At 48.5% G+C, this 17932-nt stretch overlaps 1 protein-coding gene across 3 annotated transcripts in view; it reads left to right on the top strand.

Annotated features, from left to right (window-relative positions):
* Positions 1-9662, top strand: part of GRAP2 (GRB2-related adaptor protein 2) — a 67860-nt gene extending 58198 nt beyond the window's left edge. For all 3 annotated transcript variants that reach the window (XM_010833741.1, XM_010833739.1, XM_010833740.1), the window contains 4 exons: positions 2875-3043; positions 5108-5296; positions 6793-6915; positions 7553-9662. In XM_010833741.1, coding sequence (XP_010832043.1) covers positions 2875-3043; positions 5108-5296; positions 6793-6915; positions 7553-7732 — 661 coding nt within the window. In that variant the 3' untranslated portion in view covers positions 7733-9662. The remainder of the gene's footprint in view (positions 1-2874; positions 3044-5107; positions 5297-6792; positions 6916-7552) is intronic.
* The last annotated feature ends 8270 nt before the right edge of the window (positions 9663-17932 follow it).

The raw sequence follows: 17932 nt of genomic DNA on the forward strand, positions 1-17932 counted from the left end.
CAGGAGGCCTGGGATGGGGGCACTCTGACAGCAAAGTCTCGCCAGTGTGTGGCACCCCACCCCTCGGGAGGAAATGACTCAGTTTAACATGACATAGCCCCACACAGAGAAGCCCCAAGTCTGAACAGACGGCGTGTGGTCAGCGTGCTGGAGATGGCGAGTCACACATCAGACTTGGTGACCACATGTGAAAGTGCAAGGATGGCAATAGCAGCACAGGGAGCGGTGCGACAACCTGTGCGGTGAAACCTCACTGGCAAGTTACCTGACCGGAGGTGCTGTCTGGATTCTGCAATGTGACTTGAAAGGCATGCATCTTTAAGTTCCTAAATCCAATCTCGGGTAATAAACGGAGGCCATATCACTATTTAGAAAGTGCGGTACTTTAAAGATAAGTACTTTAAGGAATAAGTAGGAAGGACTTAAAAAAAATGGCTTAAGGGGACTTCTCTGGTGGTCCGGGGTCTAAGGCTCCATGCCACCAAGGCAGAGGGCTCAGGTTCATTCCCTGATCAGGGAACTAGAGCCCACATCCCACAACTAAAGATCTCATATGCTGCAACAAAGGCCTGGTGCAACCGAGGAAATAAATTTAAAAATAATAATAATAATGGGTCAAGCATTTGTATGCATTTGTGTCCCCAGTAGGCTCAAGAATAGCTTGGTCTCTTAAGCATTGCCCTTGCAAGCTGACTCAAACTCTTAATTTCCCTTAACTAAAGCTTTCTTTTTTATAGCTTGGATGATGGTAAATTTTAGCTCAGGCCAGTATTAATGTATCACCAACTCTAAACTTGTTAGGTCTTAATTCATGAACTTTTTCTCTATTAATAAATCTTACAACTCAAACCTGTTTCTTCAGGGCCACAGTTAGAGGCAACACCAAGCAACTTGTTAGATTGAAAGGCATCTCTTGGTGCCCTTGGTTTGCATGTTGAGGCTGGCTTTTTCAGTGAGGAATTAGGGTTTATCATTCCTTGATTAAATTGAATTCTACAAAAAACGATGGGCTTTGATGTCTGCCATGATCTTCCCTGCCACTGAGGCTATGCAAGCTCTTGTGATGGTGATTATTACGGTAATCAGTTTTACCTCTTCTGCAGAAATGTAGTCTAATATATTCCAAAGCAAAATCACTAATGTATTTATACATCTGCTTTCTGTCCTGGCACAGATAATTAAAAGCTAATTGTAATTATCTATCACTTAGGATTAGTTGAGGGTCTGAAACACTAGACTGAGACTCTGGAGCCTTGAGTTACACCCTTTTCTCTGCCCTTCTCAGACCTCAGGACAGTGGTCCAGCCCCTCTCTCTCCGTTGGCCAGATGACCAACCACAGTCCTGACATGCACCCTGTCAGTACATGGGAGTGAAAGAGTTAATGTTCCTCATTCCCAGTTCTTTGACTAAGAGATGGTGGATGAATAATCGTGTCACAAGAATATTCCCTCCTCCTCACCCAGATGTGGGGAGTGATGACTGTGAGTCGAGCCGTGTGGTGCTGGAGTAAAGAAAGCATATATGAGTGACTGAAGCCAAAAGGGGAAGGGCAAGCAAGGATTGATTGCCAAGTGTCGGCTATGACCCCAAGGTAGTTAGGCAGAGGTCACTGCATAGGTCTGCCTGCTCTGAGTAGTGCCCTGAAAATAAGATGAGGAGGAAGATCAAAACGCCTGTCCCCTCTGAACACAGACCTCTAAATCCACCCCTTAGAAAGAATTATCTTTACTCTCCAACAGTCTAAATTTTTTACCTTTCTGCTGGGTCATGCAATTGATAGCAATAACATCAGTTTATTTTTAGATATAAATGTATGTCCATTTGACCAAGAAAACTTGACATCCAAACAAGAATGACTTAGTGGTGGAAAATGTCTAGGGCTGTTAGTAAAGGCCCAGTCTCCTCTTTCAGTGAATAAAATCTGAATTCTCCACCCTTGGTACAAACATGCTCTATCGCTTCTGAGTTCAGCTGGTGTCAAAAGTGCTGATATAAAAGAAGTTAACATGAGAAAAAAATTAGCACATGTGCTTGGTGTGACAGTCCCAGCTCACTAGACTGGAATTAGAGAACCAGGGTCCTTGCCTCAACTCTGCCCTTAACAGTGACCTTGATCAAGCCCCTCCACCTCTGAGCCTCAGCACATTTTTTCCCCAACAACTCAAACTACTTTGTAACCTTATTTATGCAAAACAAGACCAACCAAGAGATCCCAGCTATGTAGAGAACAAAGTGTGACAGATTTCTCAGGGTAGTTTTTGAACTTAAAGGAGCTGGTTTGGACTATTTCTGTTAACTGAAAGACAAGAAGGGCTTGAAAAACTCCTCCCCTCTGAGTCTTGGCAGAGTTCTTAGCCTGGTAAGGTCTCAGGCGTCGCCATGCTTCAAATAAACATTGTGAAAAAAGTCCTCAACCTTGTAGTCTTTAAAGCACTTGGAATATTTTTTTCTTGTAAAAGGGCGATTCCAGTATCAGAAGAAAGATTGCTTTCTGCTCATGTAAAAAAGAACAAAAAAACCCCAAAAACCCTCCTCTCAGGAGCTCCCTGGTGGTCCAGTGGTTAGGGCTTGGTGCTTTCACTGCAGTGGACTGAGGTTCAATCCCCAGTAGAGGAACAAAGATCCTGCAAGCCTCGTGGCAAAAAAAAAAAAAAAAAAATCCCCTCTAGCTCAGCTTGAGTCCTAAGCCGCCTCTCCCAGAAATCACCCCTAGAGTTTGACTAGGCCAGCCCACCTGCCCAGGGATGGGCCGGCCACCCACACCTCTGCTTCCTGCCCAAACAGAACTCCAGCATCCCTGGATGCAGTCGGGCCTGGAGGCAGAGACATGCTCACCACGTGATACATGATTTGGATTTGTCTTGCTCTTTAGGCATGAGGACGACGTTCAGCACTTCAAAGTCATGAGAGACAACAAGGGTAATTACTTCCTGTGGACAGAGAAGTTTCCATCCCTCAACAAGCTGGTGGACTACTACAGGAAGAATTCCATCTCCAAACAGAAGCAGATCTTTCTGAGGGATAGGACCCGGGAGGAACAGGTATGCTGCTGGCCCCCATCACCCCCAATCCAGAGATTCTGGGCGGTTTGGGTCCCTATGTGAACCCCTAAAACCATGTATTTGATGGGCAGGTCCCTGCATATTCTGAAAAGCAGAGATCTCAGTTTAAATCCTAGCTTAACACTTTCTAGGTATGTGACTTTGAAAAGTTCTTTAATTCTCAGTTTGTTCATCCACAAAATTGGGATAATAGTGACAGCTACTTCATAGGATGGTTCTGAAGGTTAGAGAACGATATAGCCCATCCCTTACTTCATTCCTAATCACGCCCCAAGCACTCAGTATACATGGGCTCTTGTTATAGACACTGTTGTTTCATTATTCACAGACATTACCGTATCACAGTTTTCAGCCTAGCTCAGGAGCTACCCAAGGATGAAGTAACTTGGAGGAAGCCGGAGGGCTACACATGGGGATATTAGAACCTCGAGTCCAGGACTAATGCAGCAAGTAGAGCTTTGTGACAGGATTTGGGGGTGTGGAGGGTAGAAGCAGGGGGCACTGGAGGAGAAAACTGGAGGTGGGATTCTTGCTCTTGGAACAGTTTGGAACATGAAGTATTGTCTTAATAGAAAATACTTCCAGGGACTTCCGTGGCAGTCCAGTGGTTAAGAATTCACCTTCTAGTGCAGGAGGTATGGGTTCTATCCCTGGGCAGGGAACTAAGATCTCACGTGCCTTGGGGCCAAAAAGTCAAAACATAAAAAGAAGCAATGTTGCAATAAATCCAACAAAGATGTTAAAAATGGTCCCGCATCAAAAAATCTTTTAAAAAATGCATCTCCAACGGACCTGGCTTTAAAAACTGATTTCATTGCTAACTATCCTGATTACCCAGTCAAGTGAAGAAAACTTTCTGAGCATTAGTTTTTCTCATCTGTAGAATGGAGAGAATATAATGCCTTCTTCATTGAACTGTGGTGAGGATAAGTGAGATACAGTCATAGCACTCACCACAGACTCTGGTCCCCAGATGGCACTAAGGAAATGTTAATTTGATTCCAAAAGTAAATTCACACATACACGCAATCTATAAAATATATTTCAAAGGAAATATCATGGTTATAGGAGACGGGTATTATAGGAACCAGTACTGAGTGGAAGAGTTGAAAACCCACAGACAGGTTATCTGAAAAGGCATTGAGACTTTTCAAAGCAACATGTGCTTTGGAGAAGTAAAGAAAACCATCCCTTTCAAGTAACAGGTTGACTTTAAGCCTGAGAAGTTACAATCAAAGGAGAAAAGGGTGTTCCCAAATGTACACAAAAGTTCAAAAAGGAAAACAAAGGTTAATACGGACCTTGTGAATTCTTTCAACCAGGAAATGGACAGAGATACTCATTTACTAAGATGTGCACGCAGAGATGAGAGAGGAAACATAAAACTGCACTAAACTGGATTTAATGAGTTCATTTTGCCAAGTGCTTAGAACAGTGCCTGGCATATGCTAAGCCCAGGGCTCTGTGTAATTGTTTGTTAAATAAAAATAACAAGAAAGTGTCTCTGAGTCATGAGGTTGTGGTAGCATTCAGGAGAAAGGTCTTGTTTTTTTCCCTACATGCCCAGCAGCAGGCCTGGTTTCCATGGTGCTGTGAGAGCGTTGCTGTTTGGGTCTTTATCACCAGGCTATAAATGACAGTTCAAAATCATGCAAAGTCAATAGCAGAGCTTATCAGGAGGATAGGATGTCCAGCAGTGTGGCAACATGCGATAAGGAGGGGTGGCATTGTGTCAGTAAAATGGAATATTTAAGCTTGATTACACAGAAAAACAAGCCCACGAGGAAGGGACGAGATGGGTACCAGGTGGAAAGTGAATGAACCAGAGACCCAAACTCCCAAAGCAGGAGAATCTGAGAATGCACAAGCCACTGTGAAAACATGATGATCTGAACCATTGATTTTCTCTAAGCTGCTCCCACCCCCATCAGCTGTTTCTTGGAGCTGTCAGGAGCTAAGTCTGGGAATAGTTGCTGGAAGGGCTGGGTCGGGCCAGGAGAGGTGGGAGGAGGATGGATCTGTGTCATCTCTGTTCTCTCCCAGGGTCAGCGGGGCAACAGCCTGGACCGGCGGTCCCAGGGAGGCCATCCCCTGAGTGGGGCTGTGGGAGAAGAAATCCGGCCTTCGATGAACAGGAAGCCATCGGATCACCCCCTGCTCCCTCCTTCGCAGTATCCCCCGGCCCCACTGCCAGCGCAACAGCGGTACATGCCGCAGCATCATTTTAATCAGGTACCTGGGAAGGATAAAGTGGGCACAGGGAGTGAGGAGGACCTGCTCTCCCCCCAGGCTTCAGCAGCCTTGTCCCCACTGCCACTCATCGTGTGAAAAACCCCACAGTGCCGGAGACAACTGAAACAAATAAATGTTGGGGGCCAGTTGTGGCCCCAGGACCGTCTGTCAGGGGAGGAATGTCCTGGTCCAACCCTGGTCCCTTCTGGGCTCACTGAGCCCAGAGAAAAGATCCTGGGTCCTCAGAGGGCAGAAACATGGAAACTGCTTTTGGCAAAGACGTCTCTGTGAATTAAATGAGTCCCTGCTTAACCACATATACACACACGTACACAAACACACATATACACACATGCACACATTCACACACATATACACATGCACATACACTCATACACATACATACACACATACATATACCTATACACGTGCACACATCCATACACACATACACACACATATACATACAAACACACATCTACACACACATACACATGTACATACACACGTGTGTATACACATAAACACGTATACACATGCACACATCCATACACACATACACACACATATACACACATACACACATACACCTACACTCAAAATCACGTACATACACACACACACACACACACACACACCCTGAGGACTCTGTGAACAATGACTTCATTTTTCCTATCAGCACAATTCCATACCTTTTTGTGCCCCTTAACCCATCTGGCTGTAGAGATCTACAGGAAAAACGGATTAAGGCCAGAAATGGAGCCTTGCTTATTTATTTATTTATCCCCCGCCTTGTTCCAGATGGGATTTTAGGTGGCTCACTGAGATGGACAATGTAGCCAGATAACAACATCCCTAAATTGCTTAGCAGGGCACAGAAAGTCCTTCGTGAGCTGCCCCGATCTGCCTCTCCAGCCTCCTCCCCTGCTCCCTCCCCAAGCAAACACATATCCCTGCATCGTTGTACTTCCTCTAGTTATCAGAACGGTTCACTGCATTTTCTCTCATGCTTTTGAGTCTATTTGCTGTCCCTTCTGCCTGAAATGCCGTTTCCTAGTCAATTCTACTCTTTAAACCGGAGTTCAAGCATCACCTGCTCTAAGAAGCCTTCCTTGATCACCAGGCCAACTCAGACAGTTCTCTCTGCTCACTCATCACAGAAATGCATACGGTTCCCCCTCTGAACTGATGTTCTCTGAAGACAGGGGCCTTCTCTTTCCAGATACACATCCCCATGCTTAAGACAGTCCTAGACACATGGTAGGTGCCTGATAAATATTCCTTGGTTGAATGAGTGAAATCTGGCATCATATTCACAACTTACGGTCTGTTTGTCACCCTATACCCTCTCTCCCTTATCTGGGGTTTATTGTCCTCTGTAGTAAGTATTCTTGGAGCTCTGGCTGTGTCCATGGCATCAGAGCAAGGCGCTGGGGGAGCCCATGAGGGATGCTTCCAGCGGTGTGGTGATGGCTGTCCGTCACGTCTGTTTCTAGGAACGCCGTGGAGCCAGCCTGGACATAAACGATGGGCCCTGTGGCCTGGGCATGAGCACCGAAATGAATGCCGCCCTCATGCACCGGAGACACACTGACCCAGTGCAACTCCAAGTGGCTGGGGTATGTGAACGGCCCTCTCTGGGCTCAGTGGAGGAGACCGAGGGGCCAAGCAGAGAGACAGTTGGTCCTCCAGAAGAGGCCTCACACAGCACGGAGTTCACACAGAGGTGGAGGGAACCCAGCCAGTGATGGTGGGGCGAGAGTTCCCCGGCAGAGCTAATCCCAGCTGGCATCATCCAGCCTGCTGTTCTCAGTTTGGCTGTCGGGCCTTGCCCGGTTCTCATATTTCCTGGCTGCCATTCTAGCAGAGGGAGATCTGTTGCCTTTATCACTGATGAGGTTGTGCTGGCACCGAGGGCTGTTAGTCTGGGCATGCTGTGCTGTTTGTCACTTGAAGAAAATAAAGAAGACTGGCTATTGATGTAGGGAAGAGCAGCTCTCAAGGATCCCCTTGGGGCCTTGGGGGATAGGCTCAGAGGTTGCTCAGGGCTAGGCACCCAGGTCTGCTTTCAGTGGCAGCAGGGTTTGAGACCTCTCTCGAGAGCCATCCATCAGCCTTTGGGGCAGGCTGCTCACGGAGAGCTTTGTCTGGACCACAGGGCCAGCAGATTGTCTTCCGTGTGTGTGCTGGTGACTCGGAGCCCAGCTTGGCCAGCCCGGGCTCAGCAGGGCCTCTCTCTGTGTTTTCCCCCAACAGCGGGTGCGATGGGCCCGGGCGCTGTACGACTTCGAGGCCCTGGAGGACGACGAGTTGGGCTTCCGTTGCGGAGAGGTGGTTGAGGTCCTGGACAGCTCCAACCCCTCCTGGTGGACCGGCCGCCTGCACAACAAGCTGGGCCTCTTCCCTGCCAACTACGTGGCACCCATGATCCGATGAGGCCCTCTGGAGGGGATGGAGGCTTTTGTCTGAAGCTGCCTGCCTGCAAGGGACGGGGCAAGGAAGAAAAGCTTGGAACTACACACACATACATGTATATATATATGCGTGTGTATATGTTCATATGCACACGCATATATATGCCCATGTGTCCACACATTTTTAAATAGTAATTTATTGGCAAGTTAGTTGCTTACTTAGTCGATGTGAAAGGAACTCAGGTGGAGATTTATATTCATAGTTATTTTTCTACTCCCCTCAGCTGGTGTGCGGAAAGAAGGCAGCGGGGGTGTTGGGAAGCGGGAGGCAGGGAAAAGAAATCCAAACGCTTCCTGTCCTCAAGTCAGCATGGCTCCCTCCTCATCTCAGAAATGCTCGCTGAGAGGAGCTAAGCAGGTCCGCATCTGGCGCTGGACACGGAACAGCAGGGCGGGGCTGGGCTTGGCGGGGCTTGTTCTAGTTTATCTGAACGTCCTGCTTCTCCCCCGCCCTAGGGTGGGTGTGTGGGCCCCTGACCTCCTCTCCCGCCAGGGTGGGCACTGCTGGGTGGAGGATGAAGGCACAGATCTGAGCTGGGCGCACGGAAGGGGTGCAAGGGGAGGGCTGGAGCAGCAGGGGGTCCCGGAGCCTGGGCAAGGCTGGCCCCCCTGGCCAATGCTCCCTCAAGCGAACGTTCCTCAGCTAATCCTCTCGCCTGTGGCTGACGTAAAGAAGCGGAGACACTGAGAGCCAAGCACTGTTGGGAAATGGTGGGGTTTCTCACAAATCCCTCACTGGCTTTCTTGGGTGTAACCTCCATTTCCCCCTGCAACCAAGAAAGCACGTCTTAGCCTCTGTAAGGCGCTTGGAGAAGGCCCAGCTGAAGATGGTGGACTTTAGAACTACTGTTTCGTGGTTCCCAGGGTGTCTCTTCAGGGCTCTGTTTCTTTCCCCTCTTGGTTTTCTGTATTTTGAAGACGCTTTGCCCAGCGGCACAGAGAGACGCCCATCCCTCAAGAACGTTGTTTAGCGCCTCATGGACCGATTGGCCGTGACCCTGGGTGGCGGGGGGCTTTGAGAGAGCTTCCTGCTCCTCCGACTGTGGGCCGGCTGCTGGCACCTCCCGAGCCCACGAGCTGCACCTGAGAAGGAACCCCACTGCTGCTGTCTCTCCTTCACCTCAAAATAGACTCCTGTCTCCCAGGGCTCACCTAGGGGCGTGAAGCACAGAGCAGGCTGGCTGGGGGGCAGGGAGGGACGCTGGAGGAGGACGCCCAGGGTCTTAGGCAGGAACAAACCTGTCTGCCCCGGGCACCTAGGGGGCCAGTGTGTGTGTTGGTGGCGGGGGTCCTGAGACATGAAGGAAAGGGCTGGGGCGGAAGGGATGGTGAGGGAACATGGGGCTGGGAGGCGAGGGGGGACGGACCTGGGGCTCTGTCTTCGTCCCACCCGTCCTGCTCTGAGGAGGGACCAGGCAGCCTCCACCCAAGGCACTGAAGAAGCGTTTCTGACTCAGAAAGTCAACTGTCCATGTTAACGCAGGCTGTCTTGGACTCTGAAATCTCTCGTTCTCCTGTCGCCTTTAAAGAAAAGGGGGAAATGAAAAAACTCTGTGGTGGATCTTGGGAGGGAAGAGAAAAATAGCCCTGAGAGGTGGGGGCGGGGGAGGGCGGGGGTGAGAGTGAGGAAGCCGGCCTTAGGAAATGAAAGTTCGGGGAGGGAGGAGGGAGTGGAGACATTTCAAAAGATCCCGGAGCAGCGTGAGAGGCTGGAGGGGTGGAGGAAGACACTGGAGTGATGGGTCAGGGGGCAGACAGGGCGCAGGCAGGAGGGACGGGGCAGAGAAGACACGGCAAGACCAAAGAACAAAGGCCAAGGAGCCCTGATAAATGTTCCAGTGCTGAGCGATGTGAACAAGTTACAGTAAATAAAAGCCAAAAGTAGTGTTTGATTTTACAGTATTTACAAACCTCATGCTATAAGCGGCCTGCAGATTGGGTCCCTTTTGTCTCATGCTGTGGGAAGACCAGTCCCAGGGAAGATAGAGGAAAACAACTTGATTCTAGCCTGGGTTTTGTGCCTTGAAACACTCCTCAGGAGAGCGGTCATATTAATAAAACACAATGCCTTTGTTTTTCTGGGCTGGGTCTGGTGTCTGTGTCACATACCCCTTGGGCAGAGGGCAGGAGTCACTGACCTGGAACGGCTGACCACACAGTGTGGGTAAAGCTTTCAGAACCCTTGGATCTGGACCTTCTGTTCCACCAAAGCTTTTATTTATTTATTTTTTAATTGAAGGATAGTTGCTTTACAATATTGTGTTGGTTTCTACCAAACATCAACATGAATCAGCCATAGGGTTACCTATGTTCCCTCCCACTTGAACATCCCTCCCATCTCCTACCCCATCCCACTCCTCCAGGCCCCGGGTATGAGTTCCCTGAGTCACACAGCAAATTCCCATTGGCTATCCATTTTGGATGGTATCGCCAACTCAATGGACATGAATCTGGGCAAGCTCCAGGAGATGGTGAAGGACGGGGAAGCCAGGCGTGCTGCAGTCCATGGGGCCGCAAAGAGTCGGACATGACTGAGCGACTAAACAATAACAATCCATTGTACATGGCAATGCATGTGTCCATGTGACTCTCTCCATGCATCCCACCCTCTCTTTCCTCCCCGAATCCCAGCTGTGTCCATAATCCGCCAGAGCTTTTAACCTCTCTGAGATGATCAGAGAGCCTTTCTCCTGCTTGTTGGACAGCTCAATTCAGAAGGAGGCCAGAGTCACCCTAACCACCCACAGAGAGAACGCGGACCAGACTAAGCGGACAGGGACCAAGCTCTCTCCACGTTCTGGGGGGAGGGGAGCCCTCTAGCCCTACCCGGGACAGCTCTCTCCACCCGCACCAGGGGCGGGTCCCCCGCAGGGCCTTGCACCAGTGACACAACCAGGAAACAGCATTGTCTCTGAACCACTCTGGGTGACTCGGGAGCTACCAGGAACTTCCAGAGAAAATCCAGTTCCTGTTGGACCAGTCTGGTCTCCCTCAAGCTTGCCGAGGCTCGCAGCATTTTAAGCATCTTGTGACTGCCCCCTCCCACCCACTTTTAGATGGCCTTAGGGTGACCTGAGGCAGCACTTCTCAAAACCAACGTTCCTATGAATTTCCTGGTTATTGTCATTTAGTCGCTAAGTCTTTTGAGACCCATGGACTGTGGCCCACCAGGCTCCTCTGTTCATGGGACTCTCCAGGCAAGAATATTGGAGCAGGTTGCCATTTCCTTCTCCAAGGGATCTTCCTGACTCAGGGATAGAACCCGTGTCTCCTGCATTGGCAGGCAGATTCTTTACTACTGAGCCACCAGGAAAAACCCAATGCATGCTTGCTAAGTCACTTCAGTCATGTCCAGCTCTTTGCGACCCCATGGATTGTAGCCCACCAGGCTCCTCTATCCATGGGATTCTCCAGGAAGAATATTGGAGTGGGTTGTCATGCCCTCCTCCAGGGGATCCTCCTGACCCAGGAACTGAACCTGCACCTCTTATAGTCTGTCTCCTGCATTAGCAGGTGGGTTCTTTACCACTAGCATCACCTGGGAAGCCCCATGGGGAATATGTAAAATGCAGAGTCTGACTCAATCCTGCATCAAGCTCCAAGGTGATGTTGCTGAGTCCATGGACCACACTTGAGTAGCAAAGGGAAAGAACTTGGCAGCGGGCTAAACAGCTACAAAATCTAATCAAATCTCTCTTCTAGGGATACTCAGGCATTTCTCTTTGTCGCTAACAAGTCACTTTGGCTGTGGAATAGACAGACATGATTCAGAACTGTCAGAACACCATTTGCACTAGGCAGCCCAGACATCTTCTTTTAGCGTCTTCATCTCCATCAAGAATCAAGGAACATCAGAGCACAAGGCATTCCGATGAAACACAGACAGAGATTTCCTCAGTGATTACTGTAAACACAAGCAGAGATTATAGAAATCGTGAAAGCTTTCTCAGGAAAGCCTTACGCTCCTGTCAGGTGTGGTCCAGCTCGGAGGCAGGGGGTTGGCCCTATGACATCATCAGATCTCCGCTAAGTCCAAGCAAAACAGGTCACACGTGAGGCAGACTGGCGTGCTTCAAATATTTGCCGTTTGCTTTGTGTAAAGTTGGCCTGGAATACCAAGGAAAGAGCCTGAGAAAAACCTGTTGTATTTGATTTACTATGTATTGTTGGCTGTGCTGGGTCTTCGTGGCTGTGCAGGCTTTTCTCTAGTTGTGGTGAGGGGGTGCTGTTCTCTTGTTGCAGTGTCTGGGCTTCTCACTGTCCCGGCCTCTCCCATTGTAGAGAATGGGCCTCTAGGGCAGGCGGGCTCAGTAACTGCCGCTCCCAGGCTCTGGAGCACAGGCTGAATAGTTGTGGCGCGTGGGCTTAGTTGTGGCGCCCCAGCTCCGCAGCATGTGGGATCATCCCAGACCAGGAATTGAACCTGTGTCTCCTGCATTGGCAAGCGGATCCTTTACCACTGAGCCACGAGGGTTGCCCTCAAGTCTTTAAATACTTCTATCACCTTGGAAATGCTATCATCATCTCTCCCTTAGGCAACTGAATTCACCTCCACCCTTTTCTCCCTGCACAGCCCCTTGTCCCCAATTCATTCTCTATACAGATCCCAGAGCCAGCTTTGTAAAACATGAGTCTAATGGCACCACTTTCCCGCCCAATGCACTTAGGTTTACATCCAAAGTCTTAACGCAGCTCTGTGAGGTCTGGCCCCCCTTCACCCTCCCCAGCCTCCTCTGTTTCATCTTCCCTCTTTTGTTTCATGTCCCTGCCCCCCTGGCCTTCTCAGCCTCCAGATGGCCAAGGATCTGTCTCGTATCTTTCACACCTGCTATTCTCTCTGCCTGGAATGCATATCCCCTGCTTTTCACCTGGCTCAACTCCTACACCTCTCCAGCTCTTGGTTTAAATGTTACTTTCTCAAATTGTCCTTTCCTGACCCCTAATCTAAAATAAACCCTTCCCGGGACTTCCCTGGCAGTCTAGTGGTTAGTTCACTGCCTAGGGCCTGGGTTCAATTCCTGGTTAGGGAACTAAGATACTGCAAGCCACATGGCACAACCACAAATCATCATCCTTACCATCATCCTTCCCGTTAGACTATCTCGTGGTTCCTGGTACTTCTCCTGAGGAGCACATACACAGAAGATGGTACCAGAATGATTACTATGACCTATTAGACGGTAAGCTCCTTGCGAGCAGAATCGTCTCTGTTCTGTGAACCACTGTAGCCCCAGCATCTTGATATTAACATTGATGCCCAAGTTAAAGTAGCTCTTGGCCACGTGTGCGTGCTCAGTCTCTTTAAGTCGTGTCTCTTTGCAACCCCATGGACTGTACCTGCCAGGCTTCTCTGTCCATGAGATTTTTTCAGGCAAGAATACTGGAGTGGGTCACCATTTCCTCCTCCAGGGGATCTTCCTGATCCAGGGATTGAACCTGTGTCTCCTGCATTGGCAGGTTCTTTACCACTGAGCCACCTGGCTCTTGGCCATCTGCCCTCAAAATCTCCAGCTTCTTCTGGAAGCCCAAAAGACAGAAGATGGTATCTCTCATGTGTTTAAGCACCAGTCTGCTGGTATCTCCTACTCTGGCCGTCTTCAATTGCCCAGGACATTGTCTGCTGACAACGTCTCCCCTGATGCTGCAGATTCACTGTGTATTGCATCTGTCTGCTGGTGAAATGGCCCAGTCCTTCAGGAAAACAAATCTGCCCCATCATCCACGTGGCAAGGAGTGGGGTGGAGAATGACCTGCACCCAACTCTGAGTAGCCCTTGTCCCTGGACTCCAGAGAGGCACTGCTTGGGTCCAGGGTCCCTCACCAGAGTCTCTCCATCAGATGGGACAGTGATGCCACCTTCTCCTTCATCTCTTTTCTTTCTTTAAAATAAATTGTTGCTTTTTAAATTTATTTTTAGTCTATTTATTTGACTGCGCCAGGTCTTACTTGCATCATGCAGGAACTTCCATCTTTGTTGTGGCCATGCGGGTTCTTTGGTTGTGGCAGATGAACTCTTAGCTGAGGTCTGTGTACATGTGCATGCTCAGTCATGTCCAACTCTTTGTGACCCCGTGAACTGTAGCTCGCCAGGCTCCTCTTTCCATGGAATTTTCCAGGCAAGAATACTGGAGTGGGTTGCCATTTCCTCCTCCAGGGGACCTTCCTGACCCAGGGATCAAACCTAGTTCCCTGACCAGGGATCGAACTGGGCCTCCTGCGTTGGGAATGTGGAGTCTTAGCCACTGGACCTCCAGGGAAGTCCTCGTCTCTCTTCTGTCTCTCTTCCTATCACCCCTTTCTCCTTCAACTAAAAAAATGCTCCTGTACCTCTTCATTTGTGCAGTAATGTCCCAGGAGATGTGCACTCAAGTTGTACAATCTGGGCTTAGCTATAATTCATTCGTGAAATCAACAAATATTTACAAAGCACTCCCAGGGACCACACGCAATCAGCCATTGGGTCCTTCCCATCTCTTGACCTTGCCCTCTCTCTGCTTCTGTGCCACAGTCACCTTCTTGTTTCAGGTTTCCCTTGCTTCCCTCCCAGGTCACTGCCATGGTCTCAGAACTGGCCTCCCTGCCTCCTGGGTGGCTCTCTCAATCCACACTGCCAGAGCTGATTAACATGCAAAGCTGATGACATTGGGCTTCCAGTAAAGCCTTCAGGGGCTCCCCGTGGTTTTCAAGCTAGAGTTTAAACTCCTTAGCTTCTCACTAAAGACATTTTGTGATGTCCTGACTCCTGCTTGTTTGTTCAGCTAAAATCCCCACCTCTGCCCAAAATGAGTCATAGTTTCTCAGACCTCTGAGTCTTCCCAGTCTGTTCCTTCTGCCTGGATTGTTTTTCTCCCACTTTTGATCTAGACCAGTGCTGTCCAATACTGCAATAATGATGGGAAAGTCTATCTGCTCTGCCCAATGTGGTGGCCTTTGGTCGTATATGCAGTGTGTCCAGTGCAGCTGAGTTAGATAGCCAAGTGCCTACTTATTGGGCTGTTTGGATCCAGACAACTGCTACTCCCTTTCAAGGCTCACGTTCTGCACTGGAAAGCCACCCCAACTTCACAGCTGATGTGGATTCTCCTTCTTTATGTCCCATAGCATCTTTGCTCTGTCTCTGTCCCCACACTCAGAACTTCATTGCCTCAACCTGCCTCCCCCACTGCCCTGAACATTTCTGAGGGCAAACAGTTCACTCAACAACATGACTGCTTTAGTGTACTGGTACAAGTGTAACAACTGGCTCTTTGAGGAAAAGCCCTGATTTGTCATGTTTGTCAATTTAGTGATCTAAACACTCCTACGATGTGACCAGAGAATGAAAAGACAAACCACAGAATGGGAGAAAGTATTTGCAAAAATCCTATCTGATAGATACGTTATCTAAGACTGAGATCCAAAATAAACAAAGAATTCTTAAAACAACAATGAGAAAATGAACAGCCCAATTCAAAAATGGGCAAAAGACTTGAACAGACACCTCACTGAAGATATAAGATGGTAGGTAAGTATATGAAAGATGCTCAGTATCATATGTCACTGTGCTGTGCTGTGCTTAGTCGTTCAGTTGTATCCAACTCTTTGTGATCTCATGGATTGTAGCCCACCAGTCTTCTCTGTCCATGGGGATTCTCCAGGCAAGAATACTGAAGTGGATTGCCATGCCCTCCTCCAGGGGATCTTCCCAACCCAGGGGTCGAACCAAGGTCTTCCATATTGCAGGTGGATTCTTTCCTGTCTGAGCCACCAGGGAAGCCCAGGAATACCGGAGTGGGTAGCCTATCCCTTCTCCATGGGGTCTTTCCAACCCAGGAATCGAACCGGGATCTCCTGCATTGCAGGCTGATTCTTTACTGGCTGAGCTACCAGGGAAGCTTCTCATATGTCGTTAAAGAAATGCAAATTAAAACTATGAGATACCACTACACACCTCTTAGAAAACTCAAGATCTAAAGCACTGATAACACCAAATGCTGGCAAGTGTATGGAGCAACAGGAACTCTCACTCACTGCTGATGCAAATGAAATGAAATCAAAATAGTACAGCCACTTTGAAAGAAAACTTGGCAGTGTCTTGCAAAACTAAACATAGTCTTAACATACGATCTATCAATCACTCGTGCTCCTTGGCATTTACCCAAAAGAGTTGAAAACTTATATCCACACAGAAATCTGCACATGAATGTTTATAGCAGCTTTACTCATAATTGCCAATGCTTGAAAGCAACCAAGATAGCCTTCAGGAAGTTAATGGATAAATAAACTGCAGGACACCCAGACATGAGCTATCAAACCATGAAAAGACACGAAGGAAACCAAAATGCATATTACTATGCAAAAGAAACCAATCTGAAATGGCTACAATACCAACTATATGATATTCCAGAAAATGCAAAACTATAGAGACAATTAAAGATCAAAGATTGCCAAGGGTGAGCGGGAGAAGAGGTGGAACAGGGGATTTGTAGGGCTTCACAGTGAAAGTCATCTCTCTGATCCTATAATGGTGGTTGTACGTCATTTTGCATTTGTCAAAACCCACACCAAGAGTGAACCCTGACAGAAACTATGGACTTTGGGTGATAGTGATGTGTCAATGCACGTTCTTCAGCTGGAACAAATGGACCACTCTGGTGGGGGATATTGGTAATGGGGGAGGCTAAGCATATGTGGGGATGTGGAGGAAAAATAACAAAAATCTCTATCTTCTTCTCTAAAAACTTCTCCTAAAACTGCTTCAAAAATTCAAGTTTATAAAAAACAAAAAAACCCACCTTGGCTGATTTCAAGCTACCGACATGACATCACTGAATCAGAGTAGGGTAGAGATGTGCACAATCGACTCTCACGAGCGTATAGGAGCCAGCTCCGGCACACCACTGCACAAATGAATGAACGAAGTGTGCCAGATCCTGGGAATATAAGAGATGCCTTCAGACTCCTGGGGAAGAAGCCTATTCAGATTTGCAAGAAGCAGGACATGCGACTGCAGGTCTGATTTCAGTTTCCCGCCATCAGATAAAGAACTGAGGCATCATGTCTTTGACTTATACGGGAAGACAGCCTTTTGTTTCCTTTGGGTCCTTTATCATTAATAGTAAGCCTTGTCAGGGTGTCTACTGAGTGCCCCAGTAAGACTAGACGAAAATGAGTGAGGCTGAGGCCAGGAAGCAAGAGAACCAGTTAGGAGGGTTTGCTGTCAAGAACACGGAACCTTGACCTGACCAGAAGGGTTGTGATGTCCTATATAAGATGTCCAGAGGGAGGAAAATTTCTGGCTTGTGGAATTCAATGGCTCATCGATGCCATCCTCTGAGCATCGGTGGTGTCTCTTCTCAGTGGCTGTTGCAGTTCCAGGCATCACAAGAAGTTCCATTCTTCATCACAATGAAGAAGAGGCATATTCTCCCCCAGTTTTAGTTAAGGAGAAAAAACCTTTTCTGGAAGCCCTTCAGCAGCCATCTCCTCAGATCCTACTGGAAATGACTAGATCTACATGACATTCTTTTTTTTTTCTTCTCCATTTATTTATTTGACTGTACCAGGTCAGAGATGTGGGTGAGGAATCAAGAATCTTCGCTGCAGCATATAGGATGTTTAGCTGAGGCACGTGGGATCTAGTTCCCCATCCAGGGATCAAACCCAAGCACCCTGCACTGGGAGCCTGGAGTCTTAGCCACTGGACCACCAGGAAAGTCCCACATGCCATTCTTAAACCAACTGCTTCCAAGGGACAAGACCATGGTAACTGGCTTAGGCCTTTTGGGGGACCCGAAAGGAGACAGAACCTGGGAACCCAGGCAGGGCTCTGCCCACAGGAAGAACCGGGTAAGGGTAGAGTCAGATCAGATCAGATCAGATCAGTCGCTCAGTCGTGTCCGACTCCTTGTGACCCCATGAATCGCAGCACGCCAGGCCTCCCTGTCCATCACCAACTCCCGGAGTTCACTGAGACTCACATCCATGGAGTCAGTGATGCCATCCAGCCATCTCATCCTCTGTCGTCCCCTTCTCCTCCTGCCCCCAATCCCTCCCAGCATCAGAGTCTTTTCCAATGAGTCAACTCTTCACATGAGGTACCCAAAGTACTGGAGTTTCAGCTTCAGCATCAGTCCTTCCAAAGAACACCCAGGACTGATCTCCTTTAGGATGGACTAGTTTT

The sequence above is a fragment of the Bison bison genome, unplaced genomic scaffold (assembly GCF_000754665.1).
Source record: "Bison bison bison isolate TAMUID 2011002044 unplaced genomic scaffold, Bison_UMD1.0 scf7180017863885, whole genome shotgun sequence".
NCBI classification, from domain to species: Eukaryota; Metazoa; Chordata; class Mammalia; order Artiodactyla; family Bovidae; genus Bison; species Bison bison.